The sequence below is a fragment of the Acomys russatus genome, chromosome 6 (genome assembly GCF_903995435.1).
Source record: "Acomys russatus chromosome 6, mAcoRus1.1, whole genome shotgun sequence".
Taxonomy (NCBI): Eukaryota; Metazoa; Chordata; class Mammalia; order Rodentia; family Muridae; genus Acomys; species Acomys russatus.
Genome location: NC_067142.1, coordinates 54,763,563 through 54,779,232, shown reverse-complemented (window position 1 = coordinate 54,779,232; position 15,670 = coordinate 54,763,563). Strand labels below are relative to the sequence as shown.

Sequence of the window (15,670 nt, the reverse complement as noted above, 5' to 3'; positions counted from 1 at the left end):
ACCTCATTCATTGGTGTGTACCCTGCTCTTCTTGTCCTGGAGATCATGGGAGCAGGATTCTCAAGGTTCTTCCCTGTTCTTTTGAGATGTGCCCATTATTCTTTGAGAATTTGTTTCTCACTCATGTGTTGGAGCTACAGCTTAAAAGAACCCGAGGGAAATTTTTCAGGAAATTTGTGAGCCATTCATATCCGGTTGGTAGCTTGGAATTAAGCATGGCAAGAGTACTTACATCATGAAAATTGGTAAATGTCATAATAGCTTTTTCCCCCCAGATCTAGCTGTTAAAAAATTTACCAGAATATCACCATTTCTGTCACACAATGAATGTTGCCGGCTCCTCTTATAGGTTAACTGCCTTGTTCTGTAACCATTTACTTTTCCGAGGAGAAAACCAGTAGCTTGGAGCCAATGAGTATGGTGAGGTGATCTAAGGGGAACAAACTAACAAAGATGTGTGTGTGTCGGAGGTGGGGTGCCTATGGCCACAGACACTAGGAAATATATATGTATACATAAGTCTTAATAAAAAACTATTTTAGAAAAAGTTTAGGTTTATAGAAAAGTTAGAAAGAATTCCAGACTCTTTTTTGGCCCCCACCCAACTTTCCTTATTGTACAACAATGGTATACTTGAAACTGGAAAATACCCAGCACTCAGAAAGCAGAGGCAAGAGAGTCAAAAGTTCAGGGTCATCCTCAACTACACAGCAAGTTTGAGATCAGTGTGTCTCAAAAATAAAATGAAAATGAAAATAAAACCCTAGCAGTTAGTATTATCATTGGTACAGGCTGTTTTAGATTTCATAAGTTTTTCTACTAACATCCTTTATTTCTGTTCCAGAATCCAATCCAGAGTGCTATATCATATTTCATCCATAAGGAAATACATGTATAATTTTACATATCTATCAGTTTATCTACCAATCTACCAAAATCTTTATTTTTTCTATCTATATTTAAAGCTAGCTCTCATACCTGTAATTTCAAGACTTCACCAGAAGTCTTATTTAGCTTTCATTCATCCCATAATTATCACTATTCTTTGGCCAAGGAACTTGGTTCTCCTCTCTTCAATATTCTTCCTTATAGCTAAACCCCTTGTATGTAATAAGGTTGTTAACTCCACTGGGCTTCTGCCCCACTCAACCATATTCATGTGACTTTAGTTAGATGTTTTATGAATTGTCCTTGTCTTCACACAGGCCCAATAACTGAATGCTTTAGAATAAAAAAGATGAAGGGAAGGAAGCAAGTTGTAAAAAGGTATTATTATCTTTTCAGTTCATTCTTCCCAAGTGTTAATCTTACCTTGATGGAAATAAATTGCTTCGCACAGTTTGTAGTAGAGAGTGTTCAGTAAATAGAATTTTCCCATTAGCTTTCTTGTTGATATTGAGGACCTGATGAGCGGACAACTAGAGGCCTTCAAGAAAGCAATGGGGAAAATATAAAATTTGGGAACACGTACACCATTATGTAATTTAAAACTTAGGACCTAGACATGCATGAATTAAGTTCCACTAAAAGTTGGCCTTGCACTTTTCAGAAATACCTCACAGTTTAGGCTCATTAGAATTCATTGACATAAATCAGGATTTAACCTACTGTGTATGGCCCATCCACTCCATCTAGTTCAACAACAATAACATGTCTGCAGGTATAACCCAAGGCATCTAGGAAAAGAAACTCCCTTTTCTCCTCAGTTGAGAGCCCCTTGGCTGGCTTTGTCTTACATAACTTCTCTGATTGGCTGGCTTTATCCTACATAAATTCTGATTGGCTGGCTTTGCCTTACATAAATTCTCTGATTGGCTAGCTTTGCCTTACATAAATTCTGTTTTCAACAGATGTAAGAAGCATGATCTTTGATTTTATATTTAAAATTCTTAGTCCATTACCTCATGCTAGTTCTCCAAAGATTTGGACCAAAACTTACAGAAATAATTTACAACGGGCCAGAAGATAATCTTAGCCTTTATTCAGCGACCAGTCATCTCTGAAATCATAGAGTTGTGAGAGTTCCAAGTCCTCAGTGTGAAAGCTCCCTGACAAGAATTAGGGCAACAGGGTTTGACAAAAGAAAAAGGGCTTTGTAGCCTTCTTTCAAAGAACCGGAAGCATTACCTCCTGGCCTCTGATGCCTACCTCTCCTTTCAGTTTTATGTCCTCCCTAAATGGAATGCTCTTCATTAAAGAAATATTAATTGCCTTTTGGGTTCGAGCCTACCTTTAAGCAGATGAGCTAAAAGAGGCCATGAATTTGAAAAAGAGCAAGGGATAGTATATGGGAGGGTTTGGAGGGAGGAAAGGGAAAGTAGAAATGAAAAAGACATAATTATAAAAAGGAAACAGTCATTGGATAGATGGTAGATATTTATTAACTTCCCTAAAAGGAAGGAAGTTGGAAGATGACTGCCACATGTTAACAAAGGGTTTTATTTGTCAGAGCAGTTTAAGGAATGTGTAGCAGTCTGAGTCAGAATCAAGTTAAATATCCTTAGAATTACTTCAGTTCTCCACTGGGGACTCCTTAAACATTTTTTTGCTCAAGGGCCACTAGGCAGTGTTCAAATCACTGCACCATTTCTAAGTTTATACTTCACATTTCGATGGAAGAAGAATCTGGTGTTGAAAAACTAAGACGGCTCAGCACGTTAAAAAAATGCCAACTATGCTTTGTGAACACAATAGAAGAGATGGGTCAGATTAGGGGTGGCTGCAGGTGCCTAAAAGCAATAGGTTCACTCCAGATGGGCTAGATACACAGTGTGCTCTCTTAGCTAGTGCGAAGTATAATTGTCCTATCAAGCAAACAATGCCTATTCTTCTTGCTTGCCCAGGTTTCTAGTTAACTCTAGCCTCTTAATCCTGTGAAAATGTATTTTGTAAATAAAAGAGATCTTTCAGAAAAAAAAAAGCCAACTATTCAACTCTAACATCCTGAGATTGATCCTGGGAACCCAAGGTAAAAGGAGAGAACTGACTCCCAAAAGTTGTCTTTTGACCTCTGCACGCCACAGGTGTGCCATGGCACATGTGCACCTGCACTCAAATGCACACATAGTGTACACACACACACACACACACACACACACACACACACACATTTTTTAAGAGACTGAAGGCTAATAAAACAAACAAATAAAATAGCAATAACATAGTAATTTCACAAATTCAAAAGGACTGTCACAAGCCCTCAAGACAACACAGAAGTTTCCTTAAGTGTAAAACAATCTTTTATTTTGAGCCAATGCCTTAGAGCAGTGGCTTCAGGGATCTGGGCAAAAAAACAGTTGAAAATGTGGTTTGTTTGTTTGTTTCCACCGTATCCAAGATTGTACAGCAACAAGCCTTTGCTGCTGAAGACTGAGGGAGAGGTCCTGGAAAATCTTCTAGGGTACTGACATCTTAGTGTATGAATAGCAGCTGCAGGTAACTTCCCATTACTAAGTTAACAAGTGGACCCACAGGTAAGATCTAGTCGTCTGTAAACAGCAATCTAAGGGAAGAAGAGTCATTTGGCTCAAAACTAAAGAGAGGACTCACAATGCAGGATGGATAGAACTATTTCCCATCAATAGTTATTGGCAAATTACCAGGGGTAACTAGGACATTCTTTTAGACTTGGTACCTCAAGGTTAGAAGCCTGAGTAGGTTAACTTCAAGGCCCAGCCTTCCTCATAAACCATCAAGGTCGCTCCTGCTACCACATTCACTTCTCCCTTTAAAGCAACCTTACTGATTGCATTCCCTTTGTCTCCTCATCCTACGCCACAGTTCCCCTTACACCAGTACCAATCAGAAAGGGGATAGTGAAGAGTCACAGTGAGGTTGGGGGATGAGGAAATGAAAGAAAAAGATGGAGGTGGAAGGAAGGGGAAAAGGACTTAGACACGGGTTTCTTGGACTACGCTACCAAAAGGGATAATGATTCTTCCTCCGTGTACTTATTGACAGTCATTGAGCAGCATATAGTTTATTTTAGCTCGAGTTTGTGATGTAGCATCTATATTTAATTCTGCAAGCTGTCGGGCAACTCATATATTTACAAACACAGTCCCGGAAACAATGTGTTTGCTGCTCACATCTGCATCTCTAACATCTCAGGGCGCTGTGTTGTTTGGCACAGCTCAGGGCATTATCATTTTACATTCTGGTCAGTGCCAAGGCCCAAGTAGGGCAGGTCCTGGGCTAAGAGTTCAGATTCGATGACAGGCCTGGCAGGAAGCCAATAGTGAGAGACGCATCGAAGATTGAAGGTCAGAATGGAGAATTGATAGTCAGCCCCACCTCAGTGCTGCAGCCCGCATAGTGATGAGAGAGTTCTGTGTGTTTGGCTTGAGTTTCTTTTGGCTTTGCAAGCTTCCAGCTACTCTGTGTGTATACAGAAGCTCTGCTGGGAAGCGAGCTGGGGCTCAGGCTATGGGCACCACACAGGTGGAAGGAAGCGAAGGGAGAGGGGCAGCAGAGAAGATTCTTCTTGAAATATGGAATTGGCAAAATGTGGAATGGTGACTGCACCGTAGTGGATACTAGGGAAGATACTTGGACATGTTTAGAGAGAAAAATCAAAAGTTTTCCTAACAGCAAGCCTAACCAACAGGCCAGGATACAGGAAGATGAACTCCGGGTTAAAGCGAAGCTCAGAATGAGGCAGGGGGTAGGCAGTTCTTGGAGAACTGTCTGCCTACCAGTGAACTAGAGGAACTTATAACTGAACACACAGGGCCCAGCAAGAATTGTAATAATCCTATTCCTTGCCTAACCTTGCTGAGATTGGGCCCCAAGTGGGAGGACAGGAAATTGTGGTCAGATGCTCAGTTGGCCTTAGAGAAATGAGCCTGAAAAAAGTTTATTATTTTTATTGATGTGTGTGTGCCTGCATGAGCTGCTGCGCACTGTGTGTATGCAGCACCCATAGAGGCCGGAGGGAACTGGGTTCTTTGAAACTGGAGGTCTGTGCAGTTGTGAATCACCTGATATGGCATGCTGAGACCCAGATTTGGGACCCCTGAAAGAGCAGGAAGGGCACTTAATTGCGGACCAGTCTCTCCAGCTGTTGACCTTAAGGTTTCTGGGAACACCTACATGAATTACCACTGCCCTCGAACAGGCCATGCAGAGAGGCAGTCTGAGAAGCCTGCAGCTTGAAGGAGGAGGTGGTGGTGAGTACTCATAGCCAAGCTGGAAGAGCAGTGGTAGGTACCTCTGCTTTCGGACTTGCAGAGTTTAGTGTTTCCTTGGCTCACAGGGCTGTTTTAAGTGACCTAAAGATGTCTAGAGTGACCTCCTGCTTCGACAGCTCCTGTATGGACTCTGTAGCTTTTATGTTTCTAGGCATTTAGAAGGAGCTATGATTTTCTTGGGGGATTCTTGAGAGATCATTACTGGACTTCTGAATCCTCTCCTCTGTAAAATGCATATGGCACAGATGCCCATTGACTTTTGATGGTATTATGTTCAGATATCCCTACTGTAAACTAAGATGATTAAAAATGCATTTAATATATTAATACCTAACAATGGAACATCACAACCTGCCACCTGAGTGCAGGGTAGAGTATGGATGGTTCCCTCTCGTGATCATGTGTCTATCTGGAAACTGCCCCTCACTGTTACTGCCTGGCACCATGGTAAAGTCAAACACTGTAATTTGTGCCATTGTGAGGCCAGAGGTCATCTGAACCCGCATCAGCCTTACAGGGACCTTTGCGTAAGTTAATGTAGGACAAACGTTTAGATCAGTGGCTGGTCCATGGCAGCAAGGTCTGAACATACGTGGAGGATTTCTAGCGACAGCTCTGAGACTCACAGCTTTTAGACTTTGAAGTTTTCACTCTGCCCCGAACATGAGTGAGACAGAAACAGAACAAGCTCGATTTCCAACATCAGACCTGGGTTTCATTCCTAAACCAGCAGGGCAGCCTTGGGGAACTGCTTGCGCTGTGGTAGCCATGCACGGTTTTCTCACTCACTGAGTCATGGGAGCGGCTTCCATCATTGGCTCTCACCTTTGACAGCCTCTCAAATTATGCTGAAATGTAACATACTCCAACTGAGGAGTACTTCCCTCCCTTCCGTCCTCCCATCCCTATTTATATCCCACTCCTCACATCTCCCTATGCAGAGTATAGCCACCAAAGGCTGGTCAGAGCCATTGGCTCAGAAGAGAAGCCAAGCAGCTGTGCAGTCGGCACTGAGCCTCACTTTGAGAGGCTTCTTGGAGGAAATGGGTCTGAAAGGCATGATGGGCAGTTGTGGGCCCATCTCCTCCAAGAAGCAGGAAGCAGTGGCATGGTGGCAGGGCACAGAGTTTCAGGTTTGAGGGACTTCAGAATGAGGCTAACACTTTCCTGGACTGAGGCTCAAGGCCTCTGCTTTAAGTACTGAGAGGCAGTGTGGGAGGGGCACCTCTGAGTGCAGGAATTGCTAACCACTCCTGCAAACACAAGCTCTGGAAGATTACATGTTTGTGCTGCTTTCTCCCTTGTAAGCAGCTAGAAAACTGAAAAATGAACAACAACAAAAAAGCCATGTTTAGTGAAGGGGTGTCTATGGACTGTTGCTCACACTAACTAATAACTTGTGGTACAATAGAAAAACTAAGTGATCTCCCCTTCCCCCTCACACACAGCTCTCTCCAGAGGCCATACTTTTTAAGGGCTTCAAATCCTCTCAATCTGAAGTAGTACCATTGTTACATTATAATTCATTTGTCTTTTGAGATAGGGTCTTATTAATGCGGTCCTGTCTGGCCTGGAACTGATTATAGAAACTAGGATGGCCTCAGATTCACAGAGATCTGCCTACCTCTGTCTCCTCAGTGTTGGGATGGCATGTGCTGCCATGCCCAGTTTCTATTTTCCTTTCTTGACGTCTACTCTAGGAGACAGTTCTCTTTGGATGGCTCACAGTGGCGGGGGGAGGGGGGGTCTCAGGGCCTATAGGAGGAGGGAAGATTGGTTGGTAGGGAGGCAACAGGAGCTGCTAGGAGTTCTTAAATGAGGAAGAAGCTGGAAAGAATTCTGGGGACTCATCTTTGATCTGCAAAGCGATGAGTTTTTAAAGCCTCAAAACATCCAGCTTTTCATTAGAAGATGCGCTTGATCAGCAGTGCTACCTTCATCTTTGCTGGTGAGCCTTCCTGACCTGAGGAGGGGATGTGGTGCATAGCAGCCTCCCTGGTCTACGATCTCTGACCCCAGCTTTATGATGTGAGGCTCTCTGGGTCAGACAAGTCAGCTAGCTGGTCTGACCCATACAAAGTACCAAGGACACCCAGCAGACAAGTGTGACGCCTCAGCAACTGACAGATGACTCTGTCCCTGACAAGTGAAGGGCTAGCTGTCAGAGAAAGAAGTTTATAAATTTGGAGCCCTAAGGGGATGAAACCTAAAAGGGCTAATGTCACTGAGACCGTCTTCTGAATGTGGAATTACTTATAATGCTCCGTCCATGATCCTCAAGTCCTGAGTGTATAGACATTGCTTAATAAGCAAATGACTGCTTGATGGACAGGGGTGAGGCACAATAAGGAGAGGTGGGTTGTAGGCCTCGGAGTCACAATATCTGGGTTTTGAGTTTTGCTTCTGCCTTCTGTGGAGTGGCCTCCTGAGAGCCCCTATGTCTCTCTCAGCCTCCCCTCTTAAAGGTCTCAAATTAATGTAAGAGCATTTAGTAAACAGTAATTATGATTAGCTCCTCTTTGCATAAATAGTTATTAATATTGTTGACCTGATTCTATGCAGTGAGGATATCTTCTACATCCTCGTGTTTGAAGTTGTTTTCTGGCTGGAGAGGGATGTAGGATTTCAAATGCAGCATCCCTGGTCCATGCCAGTCCTGAGGCTGAAGCTGGAGGTCATGTCTTAGAGCTTAGGGAAGAAAGTGACAACACACATGTCCCACCCACCTGCATTCAAATGAAGGGATGCTGGGAGCTACTGGGGATCTGCAAAGTGCAACCCAGGGACCTTTATGGCCTGTACTGAGCACGTGTGAAAAATGGCAGCGCTCGCCCTAACAGAGGGTAGGATCCAGACCTTGATGGGAGCCAAAAGCTTCCTTACTTCCATGCCCTGGCTGAGGAAGTCACTTCTGTCTACCCTTCCTTTCTAGGAAAAACAGGTTTTTGCATCAACCTGTTGTGGATGACAAGAACAAATAACACTTTCTGTGATTTTTTTTTCTTTAAACACCAACACCCTCAGACTTATTCAAGAAAACAACTCCTCAGTAGAGTTGGTCAATTAACCACTTAAATGGCTTGAAAACTTATTTAATGTCACTGCCTAATCTCTTTATGAAATGTCACTGCTCTGGCAGGCAAAAATTTCTGCCTCGTACCTCATCTCTCTTATGCTTTACTCTTCCTGCGGCACAGCCCCCCCTTGCACGTGTGCCCCTTCTATTTGCATAGAATTATGGAACTTCGGTGCTGAGCAGGATTATGGAGATCATCTTTGCTCATAAATCATATTACCGAAGGTAAAGTGAGGCTCCCATAGGAAAGCGCCTTGCCTACGGGCACTAACTTGTAAGTGACAAAGCAAGTACTCTCTATGGCTGTAAGTCATGAGACTGGTGCGGTTACACTTAGGCAGACTCAGATCTGCAACTGAAGCATGACACCTATTACATGCACTGATTCGCTCGTAGCGTCACTGTTCTCTGTTTAAAGAGGTAAGTGTATTATCTGTGCTTTATAAGCAATAGCTATCACATACATATTAACTACTTTATGTGGTATTTGTTAATTATATTTAACATTGACGACTTCATTAATCAAAATATTACCCTTACACCTATAACTTAGCTATGCACTTAGCCTCTCCGGGATGCAGCCCCTCCTCTTCAGTAATTGTCTTTTACTGCTTTTTGTTTGTTTTTAATGCCCTCAGTACTAAAAGATTTAACACAGAGCCTCACACATCCCAAACGAGTGCCCAGCCACTGAATTATACCATCAGTCCCTCAATAATTTTCATTCATTTTCTCTGTCTACTTCATTTGCCAAGATTTTACATTAGCAGCCTATGCCACAAATTGTAATTGTACCTTATGCCAAAACACCAAGCAGATACGGAGATTGAAGACAAGAGAACTCCAAAGAGATTCACACCTTTTCAGCGGGGTAGTGACCTCAGGGTGGTGGTGACATGGTTCTTATAAGAGCTCTTATTTTGAGGATTGCACTGCTCACTTCTCATGTGACCTCATCTTATACTTGATTTTCTCTATTGACAAAACTATGACCCATTTAATTCATGGCTTAAAGAACAGATTTGAGCTTATGCACTGAGACAAGAGAAACATATAGCTTGTTAAACTTGTACCTTTGGTGCAAAGCCAATTTATGTCTCCATGTAAAAATGCCTTAAGTGTGGAGGACAAAGGAAATTATTCATCTTTCTCAGGTAAACCCAGGTAAATTTTTCATGAAGGGGCTAGCATGGTCCCTGTGTAACCATCCTCACAGGTCACATAGAGGCCTGCTCAGAGAGTCAGCTTTTGGATGTATGGAAGAATCCAAACTCAAAGCATGATGGGAAAGGCAATAAATGTTATATAGCACTGATTATTAATGGTGCCTCCAAAAGCTGTGAGAATTTCTACAGTCAAGATTTCCTATTATAGATTGCTGTTACAAACTATCCAGAGATATTCCTGTGAAGAATAAACAGGAAGTGGCCAAAAGCTGTCCCCCACTTCAAAAGCCTGACTTTCATACAACTGTCAACCCAGCAATTATCTTTTCTCTTTTCTTTCTTTCTTTCTTTCTTTCTTTCTTTCTTTCTTTTTTTTCTTTCTTTTCTAAAAAGTTTTTAAACCCATTTAAGGATCTTAACTCTTAAGAGGAGACTTTTTTAGTCAAAACATCTTCAGATCCCCAGGAAAACCACTGAAGCAGAAAGTGTGTGATTCCCAGGCCAGGTTTTTCTGAGGAACAGAGAGCCCTGAATTCAGGCATTCTTGCTGTGCTCAGCAGATGTGGCCCAGCAATCAAAGCCATTTGATTCCAAAGCTGATATTCCTGTAACAGGCAGGTTCCAGCTCATTGTGAGCTCTGAAAAAGCATAATTACAAACAGAGCTGACAAGAAGCATGCTTAACGTAGTCTGATGCGTTCAAGCAGTTTTTCCAGAAGGTGCTCACCTGTCCTTAGGAACCCTCACGCGGCAGGTGGCTACCATGATATCAGATGCACCGGGACCAGTCTGTCAAGAGGCCAAGTGGCCAGACCAGGTTATACCTTGTCACAATCTCACTCCTTGATGAAGTACATGAAATTTGATATACCACATAGCTTGAGGACTGATGAGACAGCCTATAGGATGATGAAAAGTTACACATGACCTCGCATGGATCTGCGTACTTGGCAAGAGAGGATGTCATATGAGGGCAGACTTGGGAGAGATGACCAATACTGCTCTGCTCCAGAAACTTCCATGATTGCCTCTTCTCCCACAGAGTAACGTCCTGGTTTCCTCTAGGGAGCATGAAGCACCAGGTCCTTGGCAGAATAGATGTGGCAGTAGTTTCTTGTGTTTCCGTGGTTTTCCTATTGCCCTGTAACAAATTTGGTATCATCTAAAATAATACAAATTTAGTACCTCACACTGCTGCATGTATGTGGAGGACAAAGGACAGGCGCCCTCCACCTCTTTTCTTCTTCTTCTTCTTCTTCTTCTTCTTCTTCTTCTTCTTCTTCTTCTTCTTCTTCTTCTTCTTCTTCTTCTTCCTCTTTTTCTTCTTCTTCTTCTTCTTCTTCTTCTTCTTCTTCTTCTTCTTCTTCTTCTTCTTCTTCTTCTTCTTCTTCTTCTTTTCTCTCTCTCTCTCTCTCTCTCTCTCTCTCTCTCTCTCTCTCTCTTTTACTTTTTTTTCTTGAGACATGGCTTTCACAGGAATTCACCATGTGGCTAGGTTGTCCTGCCAGCCAGCCCCAGTGATCCACGTGTCTCTCCCCCAGCACACATCGCTGCATCTGGGTTTTCTGTGTGACCGTTTTAAGTTGGTTGTAAGGACACCAATTAGGTCCTTGTACTTGCAAAATATGTAATTCACTGTCTGCACTGTCTCCACAGCCCTGTCTCATAGGCTTAGTGACTCGGGAGACTGAACACAAGGTAATTGTTCCTTTGTTCCAGTTTTCACCAGTCTGAAAGCAATGTGCTGTACATGGAAACAGATCTATGTGGGGTACCAAGCACCCTTCCACTAGCAGCGTTTATATCCTTGTGGTTGTAAGATGGAAGTTCTCACCTACTTCCTAGTTGCTGGATGGAGATTGCTCTCAAGTCTAGGTGCCACTTCTGGTTCCTTGGTACATGGCTTTCATAAGCAGTTCCCAGCATGGCTGTTCACTCTGTTTGTGGTCAGCTGTTGTCATCTAAAGGCTCACCCAATTAGATCTAACTCATGCGGGACATTGTCCAAAGTTACCCGCAAGTCTTTCTTTGCCTCTGCCATCATCTAAGTGACTGTCTGGGCTTTTCAACGTCAACATTCAGCAACTCAAATTCAACTAATAGAACCTGATAGTCCATCTTACTGACAGGTCTTGGCTATGCTCAGTGGAGCAGATTACAGAAGGCGTGCGCAGAAGTACGTAGGGCTTTGTGGGGAGGTCACTTTAGGACCCTACTTCCGATGTGTCTTTTCACCAGTGGTTGTAGATGTCTACCTTACTGTGTTGGCCTCCTCTGTCAAGGAGCCGCAGCTTCCCAAATTAACAAACTTGCCACCGCCCCCCCCCCCATCAAGTCATCTTTAAGGAACGCAGCAATGTTTTACAAAAGGGATGAACCACTAACGGTAGAACTGCAGGTAGGGCAATGAGCACCTGCTTGTGTATTGTCAGTTCTTAGCATAATGTCGGGCGCTTACAAGTTCTCATTTATGTTTCTTCAATGGATGAATATGCGAATGATTAAATGGAAAATATTTTGGGCATCCTCATCAAATTGTTTCAGTATAAAAATTGTCTACTCCTTCCACATGCAAGAATGATTCCTCTTTTTAGTTTTAAATCACTCTTTTTTGTTCCCCTGGCAATGCAAGCTTATTTTTTTTTTAAAAAAAGCACTTGGGGATTTTTCCTTCTATGAGTCTACATTTTTATAGTTAACTTTTTATTCCATGTGGAACTAAGTTCTCGCTGCTATGTATTAAATATTCCATTCTTACCCAATTAGTGTGTGATTGCTTTGCTTTTATATACTAACTGCTGGGCAAGGTTTAATGCTGAGCTCCCCTATTTCATTGATCAACCTGTCCAATCTGTGAGCTAGCATCACTCTTTTAACTATGAGAATGTTATCGTGTTTTAAGACCTGAAAGGGCCGACATGGGGATCTTCCAGAACCCCGGCTTGACTGGTTAAGGTGGGGCAGGCTCACTTACGCCTACTCTGGCTTTCCAAACAGTATAGCCTCTTTCGGCAAAGAGCCAGATTGAGGTTTACATTTTGCCTATTTTCCTAACTCAACTCCCCTGGCTCCCATCATAATATAACTTTGTAGTTATAATGCCTACTTAACAAACTTTAAGAATGGGGGCAACTTCTAATGAGCTCCCAGCACCCAGCACCCAGCTCCCAATCACTAACTACAAGAGAGCAGGCAGAGGAGGGCTGTCTGAATGCCCAGGCTCCCTGGCATCCTTCTGTCCTTCCACCCTTACATACAGCACTCTGAAAAGCATCCTGTACCAAAGTTCATGCCTCTGCCTCTCAGACTCAGTATAACTTTGGAGCTGGGGATTTCTGGGATGCACACCTACCCCCCAGCAGACCCTCTTAGGTTCTCTGCATTAGCGAGCTAACACATCTCAGAGGGCCCCTGGGGGGTGACTCTAGAAGGAATCCCTCTTTTTCCGCCCCTACAGGGGAGTGAAAATTCAGAGAATTACCACATCTGCCTCAGCCCTGGGCATCCTATCTCTGGGCTTTGGCAGCCAGAGACAATCCTCAGACCGTGAATTACAGGCCCCAGGCATTGGAAGTTGTTCTGGCACATGCTGAAGTGGTGTTGGCGAGGGGACACGCACAGAGCTCTGACAGCATGTGCTAGAAATTAAAGATTGGAGAAACGGCGGCAGCAGTTCCAGGAAATCCTGCGGTGCGGAATGCTTCCTTGCATCCAGAGGTTGATAAAGGTGACTAGTTGTCCTTAGACAAAGTGTAGGTGCTGGAAATAAGGCTTGGAATGACACACAAGGTAGCTAGGAACAGAGGACAGAAGCAGCCATCTTGCTGGCATCTACCCTCCAACTCAGAGAAAGCAGGGGATACACTAATTCGCTCCTTCAAGCCGGACGTCTGGAGACATGCTCCATGCTCTCAGCAGCTGAGCTAGCAGAGTGAAAGAAAGAGACACAGAGTGGCTCTTGCCTGGTGATGTGAGAAGGAGTTCCATGGACTCCTTGTGTGGGAATCACCTCTGAGTCTCCATTCTGAGCCAATCCCTGTATCATCTTCAGAAAACCATTAGCAAATTCGGAGCCACTGGTTTATTTCTAGAGTCCACCTTCAATACAGAGAGGAGAGGCTTGCTCGGGTTTTCTTAGCATCAGAGCAACAAATGGGTGAACATAATTTTCTCTCCCACAATTCTCCATCTGAAACATAAGTCTGCTCCTAGCCCGGTGTCAAGCTTTCGGAAGGCAACACTCAGTCACTGGGGCAATTACTGAAACATGTGAAAAACCTTTGTGAGACCAGTGATACTTAGGGAGCCCAGGTAGGAAAGGAGCCGGCATTCCTACCCGCTAAGCTCAAACTCTGTTCACGTTTTGCGTGGCTGTGAGGACATAAGTCACCATCTTAACCCGAGGCCCTTTTTCTCATCTGTGAGATGCTGACAGACAGCGGTGTTTCGTCATGAGTTTGTGTTTAAAGAAATAAAACCATGCATACGGAGCTCTCAGCTCAACGTCTTAGGGCATCCGTTGCATTGCGGCACTAGTACCGAGGACTTCTCGGTCCAGACATATGCTCTCAGGCCAGATATGGCCCTCTACTCACCTCACATCTCTCTTTGTACTTTTCTAGTTTGGAGCCCTGGAGGAGCAGCACGGAGTGGGAGAGCGTGGCGAGAGAATGAAGACACTAACCGCCTGGGAGAAGCATGAGGTGGCAGTGCAGCTCTCGGCTTAGAGGGCTTTGGCCGGAGGCCGCCCCATGGGCAGTCCTGCTGGCACTAGGCGTGCCCGGGTGGGTGCTGGCTGTCTCGGCCACGGTGGCCGCTGTGATCCCCGAACAGCATGCCTCCTCGACTGGCCAGGCTCCACTGGACTGGCTGCTCACAGATCGAGGCCCCTTCCACCGCGCCCAGGAGTATGCTGATTTCATGGAGCGTTACCGCCAGGGGTTCACCACCAGGTATAGGATCTACAGGTGAGTGGAGTCTCCTACAGAGCCCAGCTAGGCGGTATCCAACTGGCTGGTGTGTCAAGCCTTACGCCTTAAACTGATTAGAATGCCCTCAAGCTGAATTAGAGGTGAAATATGGAGAAGTATCAGACAGGGTAATAAGAGTGCCTTAAAAAAAAAAAAAAGAAAGAAAGAAAGAAAGAAAAAGAAAAAGAAAACACATACAAACTAGAAAACCTGCTGGTGCCTCCTGGGGACTTAGCAAAAGGGTTTCTATTTATAGATTGTTCTGCTTATAAATTGAGGACAAATCAGGCGGCTGGCAGACAGCATGTGGCCCAGGCTGCTGTAGGAGGTCAGAGTCAAACGCTGGGCCTGGCTTTAACTAATGGGTTAGGGACGTTTATGAGTTGTGATTACTTAGCCATGCAAGTGAAGGAAGAGAAGCTTCCCCACTGCCTCAGAGGACTGGGGAGCCTGCAGGGTTGGGGACAAATCTACCTTCACCCTTGACAACACCACACGCCCAGCTAGCTTTGGCTGTGGGAAGAGGCCCATCTCTAGAAACAGCCCATATGAAAGGCAAGTGAGTGTGTCTAGTTAGTCCAATGTATTCCTGGGTGCTATGGCACTCTACTGAAGTGGGAAGCTTCTAAACTCAGCAAGGCTGGGGATCATGGAAGCACATATCTGGCTTCAAATGTCCCTTTGCTCTTTTGGCATCCTTGCCCTTCTACCATCTCTCTCCTTTTTCCTTGCTGAACTTATCAGCATTAAAGGCATCAGTAGCCATCTGGGAGCTTTTCTGATTTTTTTTTTTTTTTTTGCCATTTAAAAGCATTGATTTTCTAAATTAGCTTGTTGTTGTTGTTTGAGACAGGCTTCTTCTGTGTAACTGCGCTGTCTGTCCTGAAACTCGATTCATAGTTCAGGTTAGCCTCAAACTCAGAGATCCACCTGTTTCTGCCTCTTAACTACTGGGAGTAAAGGTAAACGCCACCATACTCAGTTTTAACATAAGTTTTAATGCAAAACAATAGGAAGAAAATATGGAAGAGTGCAAATGGAAACAGAACACACAAATCACTCATTCTTTTAACATCTAGACATTTGTTCACATTTTGAGTACATTTTTAGTTCTGTGAGCATGATTAAAGTCTTTGGGTCTTTTGCTAGACTTAACACTTAAATTTTTACTTAATTTGTTTATATCTTATGATTGTGTAGGGTGTGTATGAGTGTGTGTGTGTGTGTGTGTGTGTGTGTGTGTGTGTGTGTGTCCAGCCTCACATTCCA

The 15,670-nt window shown here is 43.9% G+C and overlaps 1 protein-coding gene across 2 annotated transcripts in view; it reads left to right on the top strand.

Annotated features, from left to right (window-relative positions):
* Brinp2 (BMP/retinoic acid inducible neural specific 2) overlaps positions 1-15,670 on the top strand; it is a 103,798-nt gene that overhangs the window by 38,111 nt on the left and 50,017 nt on the right. For both annotated transcript variants that reach the window (XM_051147648.1, XM_051147647.1), the window contains exon 2: positions 14,054-14,398. In XM_051147648.1, the coding sequence (XP_051003605.1) occupies positions 14,130-14,398 (269 nt within the window). In that variant the 5' untranslated portion in view covers positions 14,054-14,129. The remainder of the gene's footprint in view (positions 1-14,053; positions 14,399-15,670) is intronic.